This window comes from Crinia signifera, chromosome 2, assembly GCF_055691185.1.
Source record: "Crinia signifera chromosome 2, ASM5569118v1, whole genome shotgun sequence".
In the NCBI taxonomy this organism is placed as follows: domain Eukaryota; kingdom Metazoa; phylum Chordata; class Amphibia; order Anura; family Myobatrachidae; genus Crinia; species Crinia signifera.
The window spans coordinates 227688702-227716535 of NC_139218.1; the positions used below are offsets into that span (position 1 = coordinate 227688702).

General features: G+C 44.2%; 1 protein-coding gene across 2 annotated transcripts in view; it reads left to right on the forward strand.

Moving 5' to 3' along the window:
- The window catches only part of BEND2 (BEN domain containing 2), a 43925-nt gene extending 16732 nt beyond the window's left edge, over positions 1-27193 (forward strand). For both annotated transcript variants that reach the window (XM_083173953.1, XM_083173954.1), the window contains exons 7-11: positions 5134-5334; positions 6653-6774; positions 12345-12570; positions 21100-21303; positions 23020-27193. In XM_083173953.1, coding sequence (XP_083030079.1) covers positions 5134-5334; positions 6653-6774; positions 12345-12570; positions 21100-21303; positions 23020-23177 — 911 coding nt within the window. In that variant the 3' untranslated portion in view covers positions 23178-27193. The remainder of the gene's footprint in view (positions 1-5133; positions 5335-6652; positions 6775-12344; positions 12571-21099; positions 21304-23019) is intronic.
- The last annotated feature ends 641 nt before the right edge of the window (positions 27194-27834 follow it).

Here is a 27834-nt window from a genome sequence, read left to right on the forward strand (position 1 = left end):
AGAGGTTAGATATAAAAGGTAAAAATTACACCTAAATAGATCTTCTACAGATTACTATGTTTAAATAACTTGTGGATGATGAAAAGAGATGTTTACATGGCATGCAGTTAGAATCCCGGCAGTCAAAATCCCGACGCCTGAATCTCGACACTTTCTCCCTCTATGGGTGTCCATAACACATATAGAGGGAGAGCAAATTAGTGTGGCGAGCGTAGCGAGGCTCCGGGCCCGCTGCGTGGCGAGCAAAGCGAGCCCGCAGGGAGGGGGATCTACATCCACCCTTTTCGGGATTTCGCCAGTCCGGATTCCGGTGCCGGGATTCTGACCACCGGGATTTCGTACCTATCTCGTTTACATAGTGGAATAACTAAGGCAATGTGACCATATAATAAGAATTATATATTAAGGAGCAAAGCTACACTTTCTCATAACCTAGGGTAAAAACTCATATACACACACAGATACACATACTGTTTGTGTCTAACAAATGAAAAAGCAACATTTGCACATAACCTAGCTGTATCCCATGAGAATCCTGACCTGTCTTTCTTCAAATGTTCTTCTGGCTTATGCCATTAGAACTCACTATACACCCTTACAAGCCATCAGACTTCCTCCACAAGTACGATTGACCACCAATAAACCAGAGACACATCCTGCGTTTGTCAAATTGACACTGGTTATTTATAATGTACAGTGAGGTGTACCTGCAGCTCAGGACGGGCAGACTGCCGTGTGTGGCATTACATTCACCCCCCTTGTAGCCATATGCCGATGTGTCTAATACACCCATTGGGATTGTTTTGCTTTGCAGGTGCACATCTGACAATTGACTTTTCAGTTTTTTCAGGTTGTGTTAATTCAGGAGTACTAATTCCTCTATCATCCATCTACAGGACGCTGCCTCATTACATCTGGGTGTGCACTATGGAGGTTGGGCACAAAAACACCAAAAGCTGACTCCTCCCACTGTAACCCCTCCCACCCCCAGCAGATCCTCAGTCTAGTTTTTGTGCCTTGGAGGAAAGGCATGCTTTTTATTCCTCCTAGTTTTTGGTTTATTTTTATATGGATGCTTAGTACCTATGACTGATGACCAGCATAATCAGATAAAGATAAATTCGATAGGTGCTTATGTGACTCTTCTGCCTCTAGGGTAGTCACTAAGGGCCTTATTCTAGTTCACTCTTTCTGACAAAATCCTTCTTAGATGGACAAAACTATGTGCACTGCAGGTGGGGCAGATGTAACTTGTGCAGAGAGAATTAGATTTGGGTGGGGTTTTACTTCAGAGTGAGATCTAAATTGGGTACTCTTTACTTAGTTGGGCGCCCGTCGCGGTCATCGCGGGTACATTTATGTCTGGCCGCGACGCGACCGACGCGATGCCCGCGATTTCCCATTGAAACCCATGTTAAACATGGAAATCGTGTCGGTCGCGTCGCGGCCGGCCATAAATGTACCCGCGATGCCCGCGACGCGATGCTCCCGATTTACCATAGGAATCAATGTTAAAAGGCGCGATGGACCCGATTTTACTGTTAAATGGCTCAATGGACCCGATTTGGCCATAGGAATCAATGTTAAATGGGCCACAGAGCCCATTAACCCTTAAATGTCCCCCCAAATTTTTAACGCCACCCCACGATCCACGCCAACCCGAAGCGTGGCGAGCGCAGCGGTACGCGTCCTCCGACCTTTTCATGCCCTACTATCCACTAGGGCGTGGAGTGAGAATATAATAGTGTGGCGAGCGCAGCGAGCCACCGAGCCCGAAGCGTGGCGAGCGGACGCGGATACCTTCACAGTTATACGCGTCCCCTCGCGGGCTTCACAGGTGTCCGTGGCGACGCCGACACCTGTGAAGCCCGCGAGGGGACGCGTCTACTTGTGAAGGTATCCGCGTCCCCTCGCGGGGCTCGCTGCGCTCGCCACGCTTCGGGCTCGGTGGCTCGCTGCGCTCGCCACACTATTCTATTCTCACTCCACGCCCTAGTGGATAGTAGGGCATGAAAAGGTCGGAGGACGCGTACCGCCGCCCCTCGCGGGCTCGCTGCGCTCGCCACGCTTCGGGTTGGCGTGGATCGTGGGGTGGCGTTAAAAATTGGGGGGGACATTTGAGGGTTAATTGTGCCTATTTGGGCTCTGTGGCCCATTTAACATTGATTCCTATGGCCAAATCGGGTCCATTGAGGCATTTAACAGTAAAATCGCGGTCAATCAGCCTTTTTAACATTGTTCCCTATGGAAAAATCGCGGGCATCCCGATTTACCCGCGATGACCGCGATTTTTACCCCCGACGCCCGCGATTTCAATCGCTGGCGCCCATCTAAGTAAAGAGTGCCCTAAATTGCAGTGTAAAAATAAAGCAGCCAGTATTTACCCTGCACAGAAACAAAATAACTCACCCAAATCTAATTATCTCTGCACATTTTACATCTGCCCCCCTGCAGTGCACATGGTTTTGTCCACCTAAGAAGGATTTTGTCAGAGTGAACTAGAATAAGGCCCTAATTCACTGTGGTCCCAGGTGGCGCTGGGTCAGGTAAGAGCAGACACAGCCTGCTTAGGAAGCACTGGACTGTGACCCTTGATTTTCCTGTGTCCCCTGTGTGCATGCTTCTGCCTGTGCGGCTCTGCAGTTTGTCTCTTGTTTATGGAGCAAGGCACTGTAGCGTGTGCTTGTAATCCGAGTGAAGCTATCTTAAAATCCATTTAACCCTGACAGGAGTATCCTTACTGTATGTCCCATCTTGGCCAGTGCTTGGGTCATTAGGGCCTTCAAGGAGTGTATGTCACAGATTGTGTCTAGTTTACAATCTGAGGATCCTACTCAGATCCTCCAACTGACTACTCCGGTCACAGAAGCATTGACCTTTTTTACTGAAGCCTTATTGGATTGTTTTCCAACAGGCTTGAATTTTCGCCCTGGCAGTGACTGCTCGACGCTCTCAATAGTTGCGTTTCTGGAATGCCAATTTAGAATCATATCCTTGGAATCCCTTTTGAGGGCAAACTATTATTCAGCCCAGAAGGATTATTACAAAAGTTACTGGTGAGAAGAGTCCTCATCTTCCGGTTCCGAAGCCCAAGCCAAACCTTCGAAGCCCAAGCCAAACCTTCTCGGTTTCAGTCCTATCGGCCTCAATCGGCCTTCCCTTTCTTCTGAGTGTCCCAGAAAATGCAGGCTTTGCTTACCGTTGGGAGGGCCGCTGACATCAGCAGCGGGCTCCTACCCACGGCCATAGCAGCGCCAAGTAAGTGCAGACTTACTCAGCAGTCCTTCTTCAGGGACACCCTGTTCAAGCAAGAAAGGCAGGACTCATAGTTGGAGAGCCATTAAAGAGGTAACCTTATTCTTCAGTGGGTGGAGATTTGGGTTCCGGGGATATCGGATGTTTTCATTCCTCATATGGACAATTGGGAAGCAGACTTCCTCAGTTGTCAGCCTTCCTTTTTTCCTAAAGTGGTGTCTATATTCCATCTTAATCCATTGTTCTGCCATCTTTTCTTTCCAAGTTCTTCGTCTTTGCTGGATGCATAGTCACTGGCCTTGTTGCATGTTGTTCATGCTTTAAAGATCTACTTTTCTCGTACGGAATTGTTAGGCTTCATGTAGAGTCTTTTGATCCTTGTGGATGCACCAAAGCGGAATTGGGCAGTCTTTTAAGAACACCTTTGCTCATTGGTTCACATCAATTATCCGTCAGGCTTATGTGTCTTTAGGTTTACCAGTTCATGCGCCGCTGAGGGCACATTCGACTCTAGCTGTAGGTGCATCTTGGGCGGTTTGCCTGGTCTCCGTGGAACAGCTTTGCAGGGCTGCAACCTTGTCAGTTTTATCGGTTCCATAACTTTGGTTTGGAGGAATCCCGGGTTCACCAAAGTCTTATGTGCAGATGTGACGGACATTTTCCCTCCCTTCTGTTAGCTTCCTTTGGGAAGAATGCATCCTCCTCCAGATGGTTGACCATAAAACTTCTTCCTCTAAATAAATCTTCCTTATTGTCTGGTCTTATTTGGCTTTTTATGGTTGATTTATTCGGTACTTGTGTACTATCCCGGCGCCCAGATTTGCTACGTACGCTAACTTAGTGAAATCGCATCCGATTATTTTATGGCATGCAATGCGATATTCCTACAGATGGAGCAGACCTTGTCCTTGCTGTGGATGGCGTTTCTACCGCCATCCACGCTGGCGGGGGGCGCGCATGCACGAGACAGTCCCCGATGCCGTCGCCACCGGTCCGTCCACCCCAAGCCCCCCCCGAAGCGGAGACGGGCTGGGAGACTCTGCCAAGCCGCCGCCATTATGGGGTGCGCGTCCCAGTCTCTTTCGCCGGCGCCACCAGCGCAAGGGATCTGCCGAGTGCCGGGGATAGATTAGGCCAGCTCCATCTGTATGTAATGTATTCACTGCTCTCTGTCAGTGAATACATTACAAAAATCGTATCCGATATTTATTCATGTGATTTACGCACCCCCCCCCACACACACACACTATCCACACCACCCCGAAGCGTGGTGAGCGCAGCGGAACGCGTCCTCCCGACCTTTTCATACCCCCGCTATCCATGTCGGATATCTGACCCGATTTTTATATCGGATACGATATTTGTAATGTATTAGCTGACAGAGAGCAGTGAATAAATTACATAGGAAAATCGCATCGCATGCCATACAATAATCAGATGTGATGCGATTATCTTATGCAGAATAGCCCTCTAAGCTATTTGCTTAGTGGGCGCCGTGATAATACACAGGTTCCATTTATTCTGTTAATTCTAGATTTAGCCTCTGCTGGAGGTGGGAGGGGGAGGTCTTTTAGTGGTTTTGTCTCTAACCTCCATAGCCCAAACTCTAACCCAGATGTAATGACGCAGCTTCCCCTAGAGGACTTCTGAGGAAGAGATTTTACGGTGAGTAAGGAAAAAAAAAAAAAAGCCCCTTGTAAGTAGAGTATTTGATTTTTATCTCAGGCCACATTAAATTTTGCTAGTTGTAATGATAAGACTATCAAATTACGTTTATAAAGTATTTAGCTGCGTTTGATGTTTTACAGTTTCCCTGTTATATAATTATTAATAATGATTTTATGTGTTTTTATATTTTTTATTATTCCTCATTGGTAGAGTATCTTGGAGACCCAAGCAGGAATATTAAAGTACCAGGAAGCTTTTTGGTCAAAGCAAGACAGAAGACACAGCCCAAGTATGCTGCCCGTTACTTAGTGCGTACCTTGTTCACTAAAGAGGCATTATTGTGCAGTGCCACAGGGACGAATGTGCAAGGAATGATGGCGCTTGATATGAACAAGGTTTCAGCAATAAGAGGTATGAAAGCAGGGTGCGTAAAAAATCATAATTGGGGGTGGGATCTGAGATTTTTTTTAAATGATTATTTATTTAAATCGTATTTTGATTTAAATTAGATTTTTGCAAAAAGAATCAACTAAACCAAGTTAATACAATAACAGTTATTTAAAACTACAGTAACTAATATCTTATTTAAATGACTTGATAGTGTCACCATAAATTATGGCATGGTACAGCAAACTACACACACCACAAACTGCCAAAGGAAAGAATTAGCAAGATGTTAAGTTATTGCCCCCATACACTGGGCCGATTTCTCCTAAGGACATCGGACCAGTTTGCCCTTGAGAGCTCCCCGGGAGGCTCACATACTACGATTTTGCACTTGATGTGCCATTTTTACATGCAATAAATCGCATGCGTTTTATTGCATGTAATCCCAGTGAGCGGCAGGGGGGGGGGGAGCAGCTCGTAGTGGTGGGCAGCAGGATCCGTCCGAGCAGTGGCTGGGAGCTGGTAGCAGCATTTTGCCGGGCGGCGGGGTGGGATGCGGCTGCTAAATATTTTGAAATGAGTTGCTGGACACTGTTTGGCTAAGAGAATTCTCACCGCTATGAGCTGCCTGCCCCCACCACTATATGCTGCCTGCCCCCTGCATCACGGACCCTGCTTATGGCTGCACATAGGTGTGTGCCAGTGGTGCTTCGCGATGTCTTGTGGGTGCGACCAGTGTCCTGGTCTGATGTATCGGACCCGACGGCATGTCACACACAGCCGATCTGGTCCGTTTTCACGGCCCAATCCATCGGAATCTGCCAAAGTCTGACCAAATCAGCTCAGTGTATGGGGTATTCAGCACTGACCAAATCAGCTCAAGTGTATTTGGCTACCTTTACGCCAAATGCTCTACTACCATTATACTGTAATTACATCACCAGCTACAGTTTCTAAACCAGTGTGAATTTCAAATAGGTTGAACTCTATGGCCTAACGTCTGTTTTCAGTCTTAATTACTACCGGTATGTTACTATGATTTGGATTAGCAGAAAGAGGATTGGTGCCATAAATTGAAGTTAACAACACTGGGTTTTGTATATAGGTTAAAACGTTTTCCATACAAATTCAGTATTTGCCTGTTCACAGAACTACCAGCACTATTCATAGCCAAATCATATGGTAAATTACTGTATATTCATTGAATTGTTTTTAAATGTGTTGTAGTCATAAAGAAGTGCAGATAATTTTTCCATTATTGGTCATAGAAGAATCAAGAGTTTATAAAAGAAACATCGGTGTAATCTTAGTTTTTCATTTAATGCTCAATTATGTTTTGCAGAGTTCTTAGTGTCTGTATTTCCTGAATGTGATCTTGGTGAATATGGAAAAGACTGGAAAACATGTACCACAAATGTTAATGCCATGATTCGCTGTTTACATTTGGAAATGAAAAAAAGCACAGTAAGTTGTAAACTTTATGCATTTCACTTTACCTTTCTGTGTTGAATACAAGACCTTTTCATCATTCCTTTTGCCAGTTCAGTTTATACTGTATACTGTTCAATCAGTCGTATTTCTAATAAGAAGTATGTGGTACAGTATGTCATAAAAGTTGCAAACCTGGCTCTCTTATATCGCCATTTTTTACCAAAAACTCGTTTACACGGCATCTTGGAGTCGTTATTCCCTGGTCAGGACAGATTACACTGAACTTCAAAAGGCAGTCCTCTGTATACACAGCCAATCAGCTTATTTTATGACACGGGTCGCACCATTTACACTGCACCATTACCCAGGTCTGGCCCTTGCTGCTACCACGGTCGGATACCCAGGTACCTCAAACCGCTTTATTTTTCAGGGACCCTTTTAGCAGATTTAGCAAAAATGCAGTTTATCATATACATTGATCACCTGATCAGCATCTCAGTCATTTTGATGTAGTACATTGCAACTAAACTTCTCCCGTCTACAGAGCTTTAGCATTGTGCCTTTTCTTCAATGTCACATAAGCTGTGTTAGGACTCTAAACCACTGGCCCTTATATGTGCAAACATATAATAACCTTAAATGTAAAGGGCATTTTATTCCTGTTTGCAAAGTAATTTGAAGCTGCTTGGACTTGACAGGAACATGGTGTTAGTAACAATCAATGTTGGTGTTTTTATATTGTACTACTTTCTAAAGCCCAAGTACAGTTGTCCCAAACTTTACTGAATCACACATAATCAGTATTTTGTTCTTCCTGCCATAAGGGACACAGGGATGACTGGTTATAGCCTGTATAGGTCTGGGAACTAATTAGTTAAATTTTCTTTCCCAGCAGCCCTGACTTCTATACCCTGCCCTCCAACCCCCAGACAGCCAGTAGTTTGGTGCCAGCAAAGAGCAGGCACTGGTTTGAGAGAGACTGCTTTTAAGCGGCCCCTCATTATGACGTCTGTCACTAACTACAGCCGTGACTCTTGCACACAGGGGACATCCCCCAAAGCGGCAGCCAGATGCACAAGTGGGGCCACATCATTCCTCCTTTAACAGACAGTGTGGAAGACCACAGGTGGTGCTGGCAGTGGGGGCTCTAGCTAACTATATACCACCCACTAGGCTACCATCGAAGTGTGGCAAAAGGAGAGGTGGGGTGGGGGTCATTTGCCCTGAGGCTCAGGCTAGATGGCAGAGGCAGGCTCTTCCTTTTAGCTCCCCCACCCCTTTGTGCACTCCCTCAGGGCAGCCAACATACCACAGAGTTACTCCTCCTCTCTCCCCTCCTACTGAGACACTGGGTAGCAACTTTAGCTTACTTGCCTATCTCCGCACATCTCTGGATTGTAGTTGGTCTCCTGGTCTCTCTGTATACCTCAATTTCAGCGGGGTTCGATTACACCAGGCATGGGGAACCTTCGCCCTCCAGCTGTTTTTGAACTACACATCCCAGTATGCCCTGCAACAGTTGTAGCATGGCCACATAGCAAAACTGTAACAAGGCATGCTGGGATGTATAGTTCCACAACAGCTGGAGGGCCGAAGGTTCCCCATCCCTGAATTATACGTTTAGCTTTTTCCTTTCCTGTTAGAGCTGCCTGTTAGTGTATAATAGTACTTTCCTTTCCCTTGGTGTATGTATATATGTGTTCATGAGTGTATAGATAATATCTGTGTGTGTGTGTGTGTGTGTGTGTGTGTGTAAAGAATAATAAAAAAAAGCAGTAAAAAGTCTAAAATGTATTTCAGACTTTTTTCTGCTTTTCCATTGTTAAAAATAAAATGGTTCCCCAGTTCATTTTAGGTGCCCACCGGAGTGGGTGCTATGCTGAAGGGCTGCTGCACCCATAGGATAGAGTAGCTGGGGTGTTTTTTTTTTGTTTTTTTTTTTTTATTCATATTACATTTTAGATAGTGCAGGCACATTGTGAGGCTTCCAGGGGATGTTTCCTTACACTGACAGCGCAGCAGGGGCTGACAGAAACTCATCCTGTCAGCTCCCTGTTTACTGAGAGACGCTGTCTGTATCTCAGCACAGCGCTAAAACCTCCTCACTAGAGCGTTTTCCTGGACCCTGGGGGACCCCAGAGCTGGCTCCCTGCATAGGAGAGATCATGCCTGACGGGCACCCCGCGATGGCGGCCGCCATCTTGAAAGGGTTTGCAGGCTGAACTCTGTAGAGGTTGCAGCCTGTTACAGGAGCACAGCACAGCTGGCTTATTCCATGTGGTCCCCATTGAAGGGGAGACATAGGGATAAGAAGAAACATGCAGTAGGAGCGGCTCACAGGGGGAAAAAGGCGCCAAAGAGCCTTCCACCCCGCTGGATAAGGGACTTTGGTCTCTTCCTTCACTCTGCCCTTGCGTCCTTTCACCCTCACTGTGCGGTGCTGGAAGGAGAGGATTTTTCCTGCAGACAAAGGGCCTTATTCGAGTTCACTCTTTCAGACAAAATCCTTCTTAGATGGACAAAACCATGTGCACTGGTTTATTCCCCTCGCCCACTCTAAATAACCCTTCCCTGGACCAAGTCACAAAGCCCAACATATCTAGGCCTGGTTCGCCAGAAACTAAGTTAGTGGACCAAAAATCTATGAAATGTTCGATCGTTTTCTTACTTTAGCCAAGTTCTCAAAGTGGCTTGAATAGTTGGGTGAGATAGGGGACATTTATCTAGCTTAGGGAACCAGGGTGTAATCTCTATTGGTTTTAGCATAAATTGGTCTTCTAATGCTACCCATTGCTTATTATCTCTGTCCCTCGTCCATTCCATAACTCTATTTAAGTGAGTCGCCTGGTGGTACAGCCTAAAGTCTGGTAGCTGTAGGCCCCCTTTTATTCTAGAACGGCTTAGTATAGGCAACTTTATTCTAGGGTGCTTCCTCGCCCAAATAAATTGTCTAGTTAATTTGTTACTGGCTATAAACCAAGATTCTGGGATTTGTATCGGGAGTGTTTGAAAATAATATAGGATTTTTGGCAAAATAACCATTTTTAATATATTCTTCCGAACCAGGATAGTCTCTTCATATTCCATCTGGCCAGATCTGTTCTAATTAAGGTAATCAGTGGAGTATAATTTGTGGCAAAAAGCTGACTCATATTTTTTGTTATCCTGATTCCCAAGTAGGTAATATGTGTAGGATGCCATAAAAAAGGGAAAACTGATTTCAATCTTGCTATCATTTCGGAAGGTGCTGATATGTTTAATGCTAATGATTTTGAATAGTTTATCTTAGAGTTCGACAATTTTCTGAATCTCAGAAACTCAGTCATAAGATGTGGCAGTGCCGTACTGGGACTTGAAATCGTTGCTAAAAAGGTTGTCCGCGAACAAAGCAAGTTTGTACTCGGCCTTCCCTACCTGAATTCCAGTTATTTGTGGGTTTGCTCTGATTGCAATAGCCAAGGCCTCTATACACAATATAAAAACCAACGGGGATAAAGGGCATCCCTGTCTGGTGCCGTTGCTAATAGCAAAGGCCCCAGACAGGGTGCCATTGATATTAACTCTTGCTGATGGTGACAAGTATAGCGCCATGATCCTTTTATAGGGCCCAGTCCCAGTCCCTCCAGTACAGACCTCATAAACACCCATCCAATCCTATCGAACGCTTTCTCTGCGTCTGTAGATAGAAGAATTACTGACTTCCCCTCGTTGGTAACATGTTGTATCAGGCTAAGAATCTTCGTCGTATTATCTCTTGCCTCTCTACCACGAACAAACCCCACCTGATCCCCATGCACCAACTGAGGAAGTATAACACTCAATCTATTTGCTATTAATTTTGCATAGTATTTAATATCCTTGAAGTTGAATTTGTGAGGCGGATAAGGCTCCGCAGCAGGGAGTGTTCAAAAGACAGCAAAGGGACGCAGTCCCTTTTCCTTCTGATGAAGGTATGCCAGAATTGCTGGGAGGGGGTGTGGAAAATGCCATATAAAAAAGACTTCTTAAGCCCAAAAGGTTTTCGAGTCTTTACCCTATGCCTGAAGAGCATGTGAAATTGTGGGAGAGTCCCACTGGTAGATGCCCCGGTCGCCAGGCTGTCAAAAGCAACTGCTTTGCATGTGCAAGGGGGATGCTAAATTTAAGGACCCTGTGGATAAAAAGTTAGAGGGTTGTTTAAAGGCAGTCTTTGTTGGTTTTACATTGAGACCTATTATAGCTTCAGCCTGGGTCTCCAAGGCCATGACGACTTGGGAAAATAACTTGTGTTCACTGCTTCAGCCAGATTCAGAAGCATTTGTTTGGCAGAGAAATTAAAGGCGGCAGCTCAATGTGATGAGAACTGCGGGCCTGAGCGTACCCTCCCAAAGGACTGGCTCTTGAACGTCCCATGGTTAAACTGTGTCACCAGGATGGATGAAAGAGAAAAGGGGATTTTTGTAAGAACTTACTATTTGAATCCCTTCCTCTGATTCCATCCTGGTGACACCGCGATCCCTCCCTTTATGCTCAATAAGTAATGCCGTTTCATGTTTATCTTATTATGATGGTTATAATTACTTGATTGAGCCGCCCGGGACCTTCCCAGGCGCCAGGATCGCATGCAATACCTCACACAAGGTCCTTTTCATATGTGCTATACTGTATCACATGCGACCCCGTTCCCTGCCATCGAGAGAGGGCCAAATCGGAGGTTGGACGGGCAGCAGGTCCGACCTCCGGGTCAGCAGGTCCGACCTCCAATGCGCACAGGACCCGAGGGGGATGTCCGACACATCCAGTGTGGGCCGATATTATCTATACTATGTATCAATTTTAGAAGATGTTATGTTTACGGAATAATACATTTTCTGAAACTACTTTTAAGGTGCCCATACATTTTAAAGTACAAAACGCATCTCATGTGCGATAATCGCGCCGTGTACCTGCGGGGATGGGATGCGTGTCCCCGCAGGTACAATATTGTAAAGCACAAAAAGTATCTGCAGGCAGTACTTTTTGTGCTTCTTTGCATCGCATCAGTACAGGAGTACATGCGATGCGATGCAATGTCCATTAGTAGCGATCAAAAATAAAAAAATTAAATCGCATTGCACCCACACATGTAGGGGGATCGCATCGCATCCCCCTACAAGTGCCAGAATCGCACAGCACATTTTAAAGCACAGAAAGTACAGCCCCATATCTCAACGTGTATGGGCACCTTTAGACCTGAAACCTTCAGTACATGCTTGTATTCTTAGTTAGTCAATTATCAGATGTAGATTGAATACTGACGCACATATAGTAGGGTCTGCTTTTGTCCACTTCCTCAGGTCCTCTTTGAAATGCATTATGAAGGTGACTAAAAGATTGAGTCATTATAATACAGGTTGAGTATCCCTTATCCAAAATGCTCGGGACTATTCTGACTAACATTCTTAACATGATTAAAGCTATTCTTATTTTGATCTGTTTTACAGATGTATATGTAAATTTTCACTAGAGTTTGAGGTCTTTTCTTATACAATATACTTTTGTATTATCTGCAAGCCAATATAGACAAAAAAGAATCACGTGTTATTGGTTTATTGTTTTTTTTTTTTTCATGTGTTCTCTCCAAGGCAAACCTTTATCCTAGCCAAGCTCCTTGTCAAATCCCAGAAGATTCCATTTGTTTAGACTCTGATGATGCTGCAGAGGACAATGAGGTGGAAAGGCCAGAAACTAGTGTACAGAGGACTCCGCCTGTACATGCTAATCCATTACAAAGACTGAATGATAACCAGGAAGTGGCACTTCAGTCGCTGGGAACCTCAAATAAACATCAGCAGTCTTCAGATCCTATAGGTAACTGGATAATCTTTTAGGTTTCAAGTTCAATGATTAATTTGTAAAAGCAGTGACTATCCATTGTATTTTGTTACAGCTAGTACAGTTGGGAACTGTAAGAGATGCTGGTTTACTATGGTAAATAGTAACTGGTGGTTCCAGGACGGGTTACTAGGTAGCCTAGCCCCTTTTTACCTCAGAGTGCAGTATTCAATGCACATTAACAAAATGTGCAGCGAATCCTGTTTAGGATTCGCTGCACATTCGCAGGGTTCCGGAGGGCTGGAGCATTCGCTGCCAGCCCTCCGTGTCACCCTATTCAACTTGTCAGGGGCAGCGAGCCCCTGGCGGCGAATCTGCAGGGAGCTGGGGGACGGCTGTAGGCAGGGAGATGGAAGTGGAGATGGAATTCTCCCTGCCTGCGCCTGACACTGAGGAGGGCTGCCAGGACACTGGCAAAGCCCCCCCCCCAGAGCTGGCAGGGGGCTGGGATCATCAGCCGCTGCACTCTGTTCCCAACCGTGCATTTGTAATGATTGGGACCAGAGTGCAGTGAATAAATGAATATTAATGAGCTGCTCTCGGCTCCCGGCCCCCTGCTGGCCAAAGTGTATAAAAAAAATGTAAATTTTTTTTTAAATAAAATTAATTATATATTTATGTGCTTTAAGCACATGATTACAAATAGCATTCCCCTTCTTAGAAAAAAAAAATCTGATTTTTTTTTTTTTTTTTACACCAAACTTCCCCCGCAAAACCCTTTATTTCAAAAGATCACTTTCCTGTTCACCTAAAAAAGATGCCGAATGCAAAACAGCGAATCATGGCAAAAATCAGGGAGAAAGCAATTCGCCATCCTAGCATTGAATACACTCTGGGCGAATTCCACTAAAAACCCCATTGAAAACCACCGGCGAATCGCAATCAGCGAATCGCCAGACATTCGCTCTTCTTTTTGCAGCGAATTGTGTCCATTGAATAGGACGAATTTATTTTTCTGTGAGAAAATTCGCCGTAACCCCGGCGAATTGCCTGATTCGCTGTAAAATGTTGCGAATCAGAGGCATTGAATACTGGGCAGAGTGGTTTCCTACAGAGGCAAGCTCTTCTCCCCCTTCTGCTTACACAGCGGCCATTTACAGCTACAGTTCTGATGGAGAGGAGCTGTGCAGTCGCCCCCATACCTTACCTGTCTTTAGGTTCAGGTTAAACTGCCCTCACATCTCATATATTTGTGCAGATGGAGAAAAGCGCTTCTAGCTTATTAGAAAAACTGTATTTAGAAATATTGCAGTTTATTCAGTGTGTTTATTTTAATTACTTTATTATTTTGCTGGTGTGCTGTTTTCTTAAACAGGCCCGTGTTGTTGTGTTTATTACAGCAGCAGTGTATACTACACTATATATTTTTTTACTACTGCATAGTATACAGCTCTTTCTATATTTCTATTACTCACTACATTCTGTGTGACTGGGTGTGAGATTGTTTGTTTATTGTTACCCATGCTATGTCTGTGAAGGGGGCATCGGCGAAGCTTAAAGGGTGTTGCTCCAGCGCTTCATGCATACACATGCTCTTCGTGTAAAGAAACATTTTCATGCCTTGATCAGGACCATAATGGCTTCTGTGAGCATTGCTCAGTGGGGCCCCCAGCTGCGCGGCCCTCTGGTGCGCTGCCTCCTGTTAAACCAGAGTGAGCGGTTTCACTGTCCTCGGCTATGAAGGAGCTGGCTTCTCGGCTAGCAGCGGCGCATCCAATATGCGTACCTTCACGTTCCGATCCGGGAAGATCACCAGTGCTTCCTGCGATTTGCGGTGAGGGACACCCACTTCCAGTTTCAGGCCCTGCCATTTGGACTATCCACAGCCACAAGAGTATTTACAAAAGTCATGGGGGTGATGGCGGCTCAGCTTCACATACAAGGCATCTGCTGATCAACCTCCTCCAATCTCACGGTTGGCTGATAAATTGGAGAACATCCAGTTTAGTTCCAGCAGCATCAACCTGGACCTGCATCATTGTGTCTATCGGGGGCACGGATAGACACATTTTCTCAGCGGTTCTTCCTACCCCAAGGCAAACGGAAGGATTAATGCTTCATTCGTTTCTTCAACATCGGTATCCGTGCATGAAGATACTGGGAAAATTGGTATCCTGTTTTCCGATGGTAAAATTTGGTCAGTTCCATTCCCGTCCTCTTCAGCTGGTGCTTCTTGTTCAATAGAACTACTCACATTTCAGCATCAAGACACTGTTTTTTCTGTTTCAAGAGGTGCGACTTTCCATCTTGTGGTGGCTCCGGTCATCGAACCTTTCCAAGGGATGCTTTTTTTTCCCAATCACTCATGGATAATCCTGACCTCCAGTGATGGGAGGCTGTAGTGGAGGACCACTCCTTACAGGGCCGCTGGTCAACCCAAGAATCCAAGCTTCCAATAAATATCCTAGAATTGAGAGCCATTTATTGTGCCCTATGCCATGCAGAATCACTGCTCCGCGACAGATGGTACGAATCCAATTGGACAACTGCAGCGGTGTACATTCCAGGAATATTAAATTGTAAGGCTGACTTTCCGATCCGCCAACGGATTCACTCCTGGGAATGGTCTCTCTTTCCGGGTTGTCCTCAGGTGGACCTGAAGGCATTGTGTCGCAATAAGAAGCTTCTCGCCTACGGGTCAAGGACAAGGGATCCACTAGCTTGCCTTGTGGTTGCCCTCTCAGCTCTGTAGCCATTCCAAACGATGTCTGTCTTTCCACTGGTGCCACTCCTTCAACGTCTTCTACGATGTCTAAAGCAAGAAAGGGTAACAGTGATCCTAATAGCTCCAAATTGGCCGAGAAGAGCATGGTATCCAGACCTTCCAAATCAGTGGTGTCTGGGGACAGGAAGGGGATATGAGGGAAGAACCACTACGGCTGCACTCTTTCAAAGAAATGTAATCTCCTTGGTGCCCGGTCCTCCAGACCAGAGGATATCCCACGGTTCCCAGTATCCACCTTTGCTTCCGAAAAAAGGATTTTACAGATCAGGACCAAAAATCTTTTATCTTTTACGGTAATGTCTCAAACCTTTCAAACCATGTAGGCCACATTAAAATTCAACAAAACCTGAGGGCCACTAAGCTACATGTAAGACCTTTTCCAGACTAATAAGGCCATAATGAAGACTTCAAAAGATAATTTTATTATATTTTTTCAATAATATGTTCATGTCGGTGCGAAGCTTGCTTGGCCAGCATCTCAATGTTGAAGGTAGCTTTTCTTTTTTTTTTTTCTTTTTTTTTTTGGTACTCTTTACCTAGAACGGCGCCCGCGATCAGAATCGCGGGCGTCGGGGGTAAAAAATCGCGGGTAAATCGCGGGTACATCAAAATCGGGTACCCGCGATGACCGCGATTTTCCCATAGGGAACAATGTTAAAAAGCCTGATTGACCGCGATTTTACTTAAAAATGCCTCAATGCCCGCGATTTTACCATAGGAATCAATGTAAAATGGGCTACAGAGCCCAAATAGCCCCAATTAACCCTTAAATGTCCCCCCAATTTTTGTACGCCACCCCACGATCCACGCCAACCCGAAGCGTGGCGAGCGCAGCGAGCCCGCGAGGGGCGGCGGTACGCGTCCTCCGACCTTTTCATGCCCTACTATCCACGTCGGCGTGGAGTTGAGAATAGAATAGTGTGGCGAGCGCAGCGAGCCACCGAGCCCGAAGCGTGGCGAGCGCAGCGGATACCTTCACAGGTAAACGCGTCCCTTCGCGGGCTTCACAGGTGTCCGCGTCGCCACGGACACCTGTGAAGTCCGCGAGGGGACGCGTATAACTGTGAAGGTATCCGCGTCCCCTCGCGGGGCTCGCTGCGCTCGCCACGCTTCGGGCTCGGTGGATTGGGGGGACATTTAAGGGTTAATTGGGGCTATTTGGGCTCTGTTGCCCATTTAACATTGATTCCTATGGGAAAATCGCGGGCATTGAGGCATTGAATGCAAAATCGCGGTCAATTAAGCTTTTTAACATTGTTCCCTATGGGAAAATCGCGGTGATCGCGGGCATCGCGTCGCGGCCGTTTATGTGCTGCCCGCGATGTCGCGATCACCGCGATGGGCGCCGTTCTAGGTAAAGAGTACCTTTTTTTTTTTTAATTCAGTAATTTTTATTGAAATTTTAACATGAGCAAGCATAGCAGTTGGACATAACAATTATAACAGTGGGTACAGATAGGGCATACATGTGTCGCAGTTTAGTAGTTACATATATCAGAGATATTAATAAAAATCACGATTGCACAACGTATCAGGGTTAGCAATACATCTTGGTGTAGTATTACATGTAAAGGATAAGAACAGCCAATGCCCGAGGGGGCCAATCGAGCCGGCAGGTTCAAGGATAAAAGAATATGATGTCAAAGTGTTATATAGCACCACCCGTACACACAATCTTCTCACAGCAAATTGTAGTTGAAAACAATTGTATACATAGGCCCCAAGTTATGGGAGGAACAAAATATTGTACGTCCAAATGCCAAACCTCTAGACCTAAGCTACCCCTGATTTACAAAACAAAAATCCCAACAAGCCCAATACAAACCTCCCCATAACCCCCCACCCTGTATGACCTATCCCCAACCTAGGTATACCTGGAGCCCTGTTAACATATCCCTTACTCAACTAACTATACTAACTAAGACTATAGCCTAAACATCCTTCCTTCCCCCCCCCCCCCCCCCCCCTCCCCTCTAGGTATTATGAATTACAGGAGAAGGCAGATTAGTGGCCTTAAGCTATGGTAGCTAATCTAGCCGAAACAGAAACTAACCTAACCCCCCCCCCCCTCCGCCCAATAGAGACACAAACTGATAAAAGACACGAGGACTAGCAGGGGCAGTGACCTTTATAGTCACCAGATAGATATTAACAGAATATAGCAGCAGCGCTACAATATACATCGAACTGCAGGATGTAGTAGTAAACTATTATATAAAAGCCCTTCCCACCTATCCTCAGTCGGATATAGGAGATATGAACTAGTGGGGGCAGTGACCCATTAGTCGCCAATTAAATACCATCAAGATAGGACAGCAGCATAAAAGTTTAGCCACCCCATCAAAGTACGGTCAGTAACCATATGGACAGAATAGGATATGACCCGGCGGCCATCAACCGCCATAACTAATCCAAAGCAAATATCCTCTGCAATATTTAGTATATAACAATCACATATTACAGAAAGAACATTAGACCACAAAAAAACTCAGCATAGAGAGTATTTATAGTGAGACAAAGACAAATAGTCCCAAAAATAATAGCCCCTCCATCATACACCCCAAAATACTCAAAAATGAGCTTGTAGTACTGGGGCAAAAAATCCAAGCAGAGCCCTTCCATCCAGGAACGTAGAGATATGAATAAGCATTGTGTGCGTAATAAATTACTTCGTTCCAGTACTGTCAGCAAAGCCGTACGTTGGATCTTCAGAGAGCTTACAGGGTCTGGGGCTAAAATATTAGCAGGTAAATGTAGCAATGCCGTGACAGGGTAGATCCAAATTGGTCAATGGTGTGATCAGCACCGGAGTCCCAGGATGTAAAGAAGCTATGTTGTTTTTTTCAAATGTAGCGAGGATCCTCTGTGTAGAAGCAGTAATAGCTTTAAGTATTAGTAGAAGAGACTCAGACATCTTTAAAATAGTGTATCAGATGTATATTCCAGAAGAACAGCAAAGGCAGGTTAGTGGTGGCTAGCACACCACATTCAGCCAGAATGTATAATATGGAATGCCTCCTGGAATGCAGACCAGAGTCCAAGTGTCCCAGAGGATAGTACTGAAGTGTAGGGTTGTAAACAATGCCACAGTAAAGAATAGGCAGCTCTAGGCTAGTATGAGCAGGGGATGTATTTTGTCACCCTTTAAAGGCAGCACCTCACATGCCAGGATGGCCACAACCCCTTCCCACCACAGCACTGTGCAGTAGATCTGTGCTGCAGGCTTGTGCAGGCCAGGCACGGACCTGCACTTTCCAAGATGGCAACGGCCTCTTCCCCAACTCAGCTGGGCTTTTTCGGGTGGCAGAATGCGACTGAGCTCTGTAGCCGGCCGGGGACGCGCAAAGCATCAATGCAGCAAGCCACTGACCTGGAGAGGGAGCGGAGCAGGAGCCCAGGGGCCGGGAGCTCCGGCGATCGGTGCCCCCTTGAAGCAGGAGTAGCAGCAAAATGGCGCCGGCACCCAACCTCCGCCCCGGAGCTATGTCACAGTAGGCCGGGTATCTCAGCAGCGGGTGGTTCTATCCCATGCCCAAGGCGACCGGAGTGTGCTAGCAGGCCTCCCCCACCACTACAGGCGGCTAGGTATGGTTTAGCAGCGTCAGGATGGGCAAGCAGGATGACTGAAGTGGGAAGCAGTGGGAGAGAGCGTCTGCTCAGATGTCTGCCGAAGCCACGCCCCCCGTTGGAGGTTGCTTTTCGCAGAGTGTTCTCAAAATGTTGGTCTGTAATCTGAGCTCCTTGTCTTGAACGTCACATGCTTCATCCAGGATAAAAATTGCTCACATAAGTATGTGCTTCCTAACCAAGCACACATCTTCAAAGCCTATGACCGAAAATTAGTTTGGAGAAATGTCGTTTTTGTAAAATGTAAACATGGGCACATTGAAGAGTTTTTCTCACAAAGATCAGTTGTTTTGAGTTTTCTCACAAAGATCAGTTGTTTTGAGATCAAGCAGCTTCATTTGTACAGAGTCTGGCATTTTGGCAGCATTGACCATAAAAGCCATTGAAAACAAAACAAAAGAAGACTGTTAATACAGAAATTACTAAATGTCTCTTCGAACTCTCTTCACAACATGGCTACTTTTGTAGCGTGATCAACAGGAGACAAACAGTTGTTCTCAGCGAGTAGCTTAAAATGTCCCAGTTGATCCTTGGATTGTAATCGCTTATTTAGGTCATTCATATGCGAGGTGTCTGTCACTAAAAAGGCAAAGTCTGTAATCCACTTCAGGGCATTAAATGCCACTATCAGCTGTCCCTTGGTTTGCATGAACTGCTGTATTTCCCTCCTTAAGTCAAAGACTCTTAAGAACCTTACCTCTGCTCAACCAATGCATGTTACTATGATTAACCACAACGCCATGATCCGCTTGGCACACTTGGGTTAAAAACTCTTGGGACATAAGAATGATTAATTCCTCATGCCGTAATAAAATTGACTGCAGACACAATAACTTTTAATGACGTTCTCAAATCCAATAGTTTTCACACAAGCTCTCCTGGTGGATTAAACAGTTGTACTGGACTAGATTTTTTTTCCCTTGTAGTTCTGTTTCTGGTGTGTTTTCTTGGTGGCTTTTAGAATTTCAGTGGCTTTTGTCATTCCCATCATAGGTACAAGCACTAGCAGCTCTTTTGGCATATTGAAGTGTAGATAAATGCTACAGACAAAGGTAGCCAATTGTGCTGTATACCTCACATCTGTGTGTTTTTTTTTTTTTTTTTGTGTTTCTTCTTTTTTAATGCTCCTTCATTGGCAAGGTCTACAGTTAGTTACGCTAGACAAACTCAATTTTTTAAACCATAAATTTTTTAGTAAATAATTTCCCCAGCAGCGATTTTTTTTTTTTTTTTTTTTTTTTTTTTTTTTTTTAAATTTATTTATTTTTTAATTTTCTCCGCTTTTACATAACTCATTTTGACACACACTTTGCCCTCTTCCATATGCCATTTAAACATACACTGCTGGAGTTTTAGGTCATTTTAGAGATCGTTTTGTTTATTCAAATGAAGCCAGCCTCTGTGGTGATGGAACATGGAGGCATGTTTTTTTCATAATATTGTTTTATCTTGTATTCTTTTGATACCGATACTGACTCATGACAAATCGACACTGTCTTATCGTCAATCACCACAAAAATTTACAAATTGGTCCACTTCATTAAAATCACACGAAGGATCCATTTATTTACGCTTTTTACTCGTAGAGGCCATGGCAAAGCAATGTGAACCCAAACAATGATCTCACTGTTCTGTGACTGTGGATAGAACAAACTCCCTAAAGACTCACTGGTTGTTTCAATGTGTGGCTGCTCTACGCTGTCAGAAAATGGCTGCGCTTTGCATTGAGACCCATGTGCTGCTGAACCAGAAAGGAAACATCAGATCCTCTCCCCACCTGCCTCCTAGCAGCTGTAGCGTTCCCACCATGAATTTCTTCGCCCAACCCCCCTAAACCTTTCAGCACCTGCGTCGCCATCAGGCCCACCCAACACACACACACACACACCTGTATCCTGATCAACGGACCACCGGGAACAGCTCCACAGGTGCCCTGGTCGGCAAACTGTGAAGAACAGCTCCACAGGCCACAGGTTGTGTTTTACATCATTAAAGTCACAAACCGAGTGAAGGTGCTGTACCAGAAAATGTGGTGTCACCCATTTATCATGAGAACCTTTTTTCATGTTATGCATTTACTTGATGTACAAATAATATTGACCATGTAGTTTCTCTTTCTGTGATGATCAATCTTTCTTCTCTTTGCTCCACAGAGCATTTTGGTGAACCCTGGAGGAATGTGCAGTTACCATTCTCGGTTATATACATAGGTAAAGGAAAGCCTCGTCCGGAGCTCTCTGCTAGGTATTTGATTAGGCATCTCTTCCCAGAGGATATTCTTGTGAAGAGCAATGTGTATGGGAACCTGGAGCGTGGTGTTCTGCCGTTGGACACCAACATGATTGGTGCATTAAGAGGTATGCTAATTTGTAGGAAATCCCTTTGGCTGTGTAGCAGATGTTTCAGCTTCAGTCTCTGAACTTTGTGCCAGTATGGAAGTTAAGCAAAATAGTGTTCTTTAAAATCCATAATAACAAATATATTTTATGCACAGAAGAAAGCATGTGTATTATTGAATATATTATTGAAGGGTAACTAAAGCTGGATACACACTGTAGCGATGGGAATTTGGATTGCCTATACAAATTGGCGCAATGATAATGGACAAAACGATCATGTTCCAACCATCGTTAGCATACTGCAGGACACTAGTGATATCAGATTTTGGCAAATGATGTTGCCAGTGACCCTGGCCACTCGTATATCGGGCATACACACTGCTTGATATGTGCTGAATGTAGCGATATGTATACTTTAAAATGCGTGGAGGGGGGGTACATGGTGGAAGAGGACGCAGGGTGAGAGGGGGTACAGGGTGTGAGGGGGACGCAGGGTGTATGAGGGAGGGCACAAGGTGTGAGGGGGGAATGCAGGGTGAGCACAATGGGGCCTATGCCTGCTACCTACAGGGAGTGGGGAAACAATGGTGTCTTGGCCTAGCACCGGAGCAGCAGTAGCAAGAGAAAAAAAAGGTAAGGGAATACCGGATTCCCATGGGTTCGGCTGCAACGAGGCCCGATTGGAGCTTCCAGCTGCGCTCGTTCAATAAGCACGCCATGCAGCCCCCTGGGTGCCGTGATGTGGTAGCTCCCCATTTGCCCACCGCATAGCCTTGTGACAGCATGCCACACATGTAGGAGTGACCAACAACATGGGTACAGGAGGAGACTTCTGGTGGTCAGGTGAGTATGGGATGGCCTAGTCAGCCCCTCAACAAAGGAGAGAGAGAGAGACCATGTCAGGGAGAGTGTGCCAGGAAGAGAGTGAAGGAGGGAAAGAGACAGTGTTGTTAGGGAGGGAGAGAAAGGAACAAGAGGGACAGTGTGTCAGGGATACAGGACAGGCACAAAGGGCCTAATTCAGACAAACCCCATCCTACCACAGTCTCCCCCACCCCTGTGCACGGCTCTGCATACGTTCATAGCCATGCCCACAGGGGAAAAACTACAATTGCTCACCATCGAATGGTTTTCCACCTGTTGCAGCCGCTAAGAAAGTCTAGCTGTCAATCACCATTGTTTGCAAGGATGGCTCACACATGCCCGGTTATTCGATTAATTGCTTGGGCTGCAAATTCGTGGGCGTGCGAAAGGGTCTGAATGGAGCCCAGAGTGTCAGGGAGAGAGGATGGGGATAAAGTGTAAGGAAGAGGGCGGGGACAGGGTGTCAGGGAAAAAGGGCGGGGACAGGGTGTCAGGGAGAAAGGGTGGGACAGGGTGTCAGTTAATAATTAGTACACCTGTGCACCTACCGGGTGACCTGGAAAATGTGAACTGTTTGGGGTACTTGAGGACCGAGGTAAGGGACCAGTGATGATAAAAACAGCAGTAACTGATTTACTGAACGTTAATTATTTGTATTATTTTCCTTAAGTACAGACATTGTCAATATTTTATATATAAAATGTCTTCTAATATTTTAACCTATATGACCATTTATATTATGTTTCTGCATATATTTGACAATAACCAAGCTTATTATTTCTGTGCGTCTGAATGCATTATCATACAAGTGTACTGCTCTACCAGTGCAACCTGCAGAGTTGTTAGTCTTCATGTACTTTATTTCTACAGACTTTCTACAGATGAATTACCCAACATTTGATTTGAAGGAAAGCGGGCATGACTGGAAAGCGTGTGTGGCCGCAATTAACAGTACCATCCGCAGCCTTCGCCATGATCAGAAAAAAGCAACAATGCAAACTCGGAAAAAAACCTCGCTTGGTAGCTAGATACCATGGGTACAGTGACAGCCTATTAAAAACCATCTGATGCCGACACCTGTTTTGATTGCTTTTCACCAAAATCTTGTCGGCATCGGGATGTGCCTTTGTGTACGGAAGAGTTTTTTTGTTTTTTTTTTTCTACCGAATCCAATTCACTGACTACTTTGAAATAAAATCCAGTGCAGAAAACTCAGCTCTATACCTACATATGTTTTTTTGTGGTTCTTAACCTCTGCCCCAAAGGCATACAATCGGTATCAGCTCGGCTTTTATATATATATATATATATATATATTTTATTTATAAATTTTTATTGTTTTTACCACACTTTTGTTTTAACTTTAAAACCAATGATTTAGAATTGGACATAGTATAGTGAAAACAGGATGCTCTATGTGGTGATTAGATTATTTTATTCTGTAAAGTGTGTTGGCCTCACTGAATGCAACAGACCACTGGGATACACACTGAATTTTGTGTATCCAACATTTACTTAATCATATCCTTTATATTTACAGACAAGCACAAGTGTGTACATTTTAAATGACAAAAGCTCTGTTAATAGTGCGATAACCCACTTTACATGATATTGTTTTGATTGGTGCGTATGGATACGAGAAATGTAGCAGCATACTAGTGCTGTTATTAGATGCCTTGAGCCTGGCAGCAAAAATGTTGGCGCTTTGTCCCCATATCTCATCCTTCCCTGGTAGGTAAAGAGTTTAAATAAGTAAAAATACATTATTTCTGGAGGCTGAAATATAAAAACAAAGCCAGATTAGTGTGCATTTCACTTGTGTTAATCTATTCAACACAGTGTCCCATGTTGACATTATGTGCCTCCAGATCACATTGTATGCCATCTGTGCCCCAAGGTCACATCACATTGTATGCCCCTAGAACATTGGTTCCCACACTGTTTTTAAATCAGTGACCCCAGATTTAGAGAATTTTTTTTTTCACAGCACCCCTAGATCAAACGTTTGTCATGGAGAAAGTAATAACCACAATTTACTTATTTTTGTCTCTTATCCTTCGGGTTAGTTATTGGTAATGGACAAGATTTACTTCTGTCTACAAATTGCCTAATACATTATAAATATTTTGAATTGGTCATGGACCACCATTCCAGGGCTCCCCTGCAAAGGGACTCAAGAGTGCCATGTCACACCGTTTGGGAACCCTAGCATAATGGTCCGCCTCAGAGTACACAAATAGCAAAATATGAATAAGCTACATATTAAGCACCTATGTGAGGACCAGATAGATTGAATGCTGCTATTGTACTCCGTTTTGTCTGGTGCAGTAGTGCGGGATCGCGCCGGCTCATACTATTGACACTCGTCTGTCCTCCACCTTGCCCAGGCATTTTGCATCTATAGTAGGCTTTTGTTTCACAGGGAAGTGAAGTGCTCGCTATAAGGGGGGAGGAGCCAATTACAGATAGCCATGCCATAGTGTATATCAGTTATTTGCTAGGTGAGGTTCCCTGCCCTAGCCTACTAGGTATTATAAGAGGCTGGACCCTTCTTTTCTTGAGCGACCCCCCCCACCTCCCGACACCCTTGTCAGGCTGATTAGAATTGGTGAGTAGTGCTTCTTGTGTGAATGTGTGGCAGCGGTTTAAAAGCAAAATTCATTTATTTGTGTACAGGGCACATAAGCGAATTACAGTTCTGTATTTACTATTTCAGGAATACTGCAGGGATTTTCATATGTTTTTGTTCGCTTATATAATGTAGGTCACCAATTTTGGGATTATTTAACAAATGTGAATTTTTAAAACATATTTTTAAATATAATGTAAGATAAAATAAACAAAACCAGTTTTTTTTTTTTTGTAGGAGGTTGATTGTCTCCCAAGTGAATCCTGTTTAAGTAGAACCCCTATGGTCCACATCAGTTGATGAAAACAGCGCTGCAGGTCCTTGGTGATTCATTCCTGTGATCCTGTGTTGACAGATAGGTGTGTGTTGATTTTAGCAACTTGCTACGTGGCTGCTTCTTGCCAATCCTACAGGTTAAAATGTCGTAGCACTGGACTTTTTAAAAATATTTAAATTTAATCAGTGGGCAGATAATTGTTCTGGCGATCTTCTGCTGAAACCATTAGACCTGGCTGTCAATGGTAGCCAAAAGATCCGGAACAACGGTCATAAACAGTCTTCTTTTTTTTCCCCCAATCATGTGTTGGAAGTTAATGCTGTATCGTGCTTTCTTCTGACCCCTGAATGGAGCTAGGGGCATTGGACATGTGACATTACAGCTGCTGTGGAGCTACATTTACCAGCATAACTCCCTGGGTTTGCATTGGTTTCCTTTGGGTACAAAGTAACCCTAGAATGTGGGAATATAGATTGCTCCATTGAGGCAGGGACTGATGTGACTGTTCAAAGACTCTCTGTAAAGGGCTGCAGAATGTGTGTGCTACATAAATAACTGGTAATAGTAATGCCTATATCTACCAATAACTAAAAATATGGCTTGTTCATGGGAAGGCTCTGATCATTTAGTATATAAATAAACTGTTAGTACTCTCAGCACTTGTAGTTACCAGTTTGCCTGCTTTATTTCCTTTACTGTTTGCCTGTAAACCGGCAAATGTCACATGGCAAAATCTTATGATCTATGACAAATATTTGGAAGTCCTCCGCTTGTGGGGATGACAATATGTCGATGTGAATTGTGCAGGAGTCAATTCATGGTAATGCAAATGATATGGTCATTCCCTGCCCACCTAGAATTGAGGACATGAAACGCGTTATTACACAACAAAGGCTCAAGCCCACTTCTGCATAAAGAAATACTCTGTGGTTTCTCAAGGAATCTCTGAAAGTACAGTAAACCATCTTCCAAGAGAAAAAGCTAGTATGACTATGGTTAATCATTTTCTACACATTCACCCATTAAACGTACACTGAGACTTCAGGGTACACATAGAAGAATACATAATCTGGAAAATATTGTATATTTTTGAATTAGTGTGTCAGTAAATAACATTACATAAGTGTTTAGAGAAGGAACATCTCACTTTATATAAAACCAGTCCAAGTATATTGCCGTGCACCCGCTTCTCTTTTTGTCTTTATCGGAACAAGACATTTTATTAGTTTACTATCAGACACAACAAAACAAGAGTTTCAGCTGAAAAGAATCCAACTCACCGACTGTTATCATGCAGAGAATAGAACATGTGGAAGTTGTAGGATCAAAGTGTTGGTTGCTTCCAGCAAGACCAATTATTCAACGCTCATACTTATAGGTAAATAGGCCATTTTAGGCTTTTGTACAATGTGATATCTCTAATTTAATTAACAAAATACTCAGTTATAAAATTATGATGTCTACATTTAAGCATTGAACTTAAATATTGGTCCAAGCTGGTTAATCTTCTGAACCTTTGGTGTGCCAATGGTTAATGAAGAACCTAGTTGTGTCTGCATCGAATACCGAATGGATGTGAATGTTTAAATACTCTCTGTAATGCGCTGCAGAATATGTGTGCGCTAACGAATCACTATACCAAAAACCTGCCATGCTGTCTTCAGCAAATGATAAGAGATAACTGGAGTACTTCTTGAGCAGCTTTAGAAATAAAGCCAGTATATACCTGCCCACAGACCTCCTTGTTGTCACACTTGGGGCTTCTGAGCACGGTCAAGTCATGTGTAATATTTATGTAACTGTAGCTAACATACTTCCTACCATTTGACTTCTGGGATTCTCCCACCCTATAGGCTTATGCAAAGGTGTGCTTTGTGTTTAGGTTTTGTGGCACTTATATGTAGTTAAACCCAATGTATGTTTATAATTCTTGTTTTAAAGTACGGTAACATCAAGTCCAATTTTAAGTTTTAGATAACCAATTCCTTATTGTATCATTCATTCTTGGACTGTGTTGTGTTTTCAGTATATATAATTTTTGTTTAAATTGTTTCATTGTACGGTTATACCGAATGACAGACATGCCCAGTGGAAATTAATTTAACAATAAAGTATCTTCTCAAATCTTACATTTTTAATGCTGCTGTGATGTTTTGAAGTTATTGAGTGTATAATTAGGATACAGTCTGTTTTTCTGTGATACATTATAAATTATGCAGTATGGATATTAGAAATGTAATCTTGGCAAACTATAGACATAATTTATGGGGTATATTCAATGCCGCTGGTGAGGGGGTTTGTATGGCAAGGATGGCTTTTTTTTTTTCATTGAGAATCGCCGAAAACAAGCCATCCTCGTCATCTAACCCCATCACCAGCCGATCACTGTATTCAATGTTCCGGGGAAATCCTTGCCGTCGGAGGATAGCGAGGATTCCCTGGACCGGCGAGATTCACTGCAAATGCAATGAGCACGCTGCATTTTGTGGCGAGCCTTACTGTTTTGACAGCCGCACTCGCCGTTTCCACCTCACTGAAAAGAACCAGCAAAGGGGACGCTGTTGAATACTGACAGCGAGCTATCGTCGGGACCATTGAATATACCCCCATAACTGTATCCAAACAGTTTTAGATTATGCCCACTTTCCATGTTACTGAGAATGAGGCAATTCCAGGTGTACGAGGGTAGATCAATAAGTACCTGTATTTGAAGACAGGTGGCGTTGCTGGGGAAAGTTGGTATTACTATTGTGTACTACTATCTTTCAAACAACGCCAT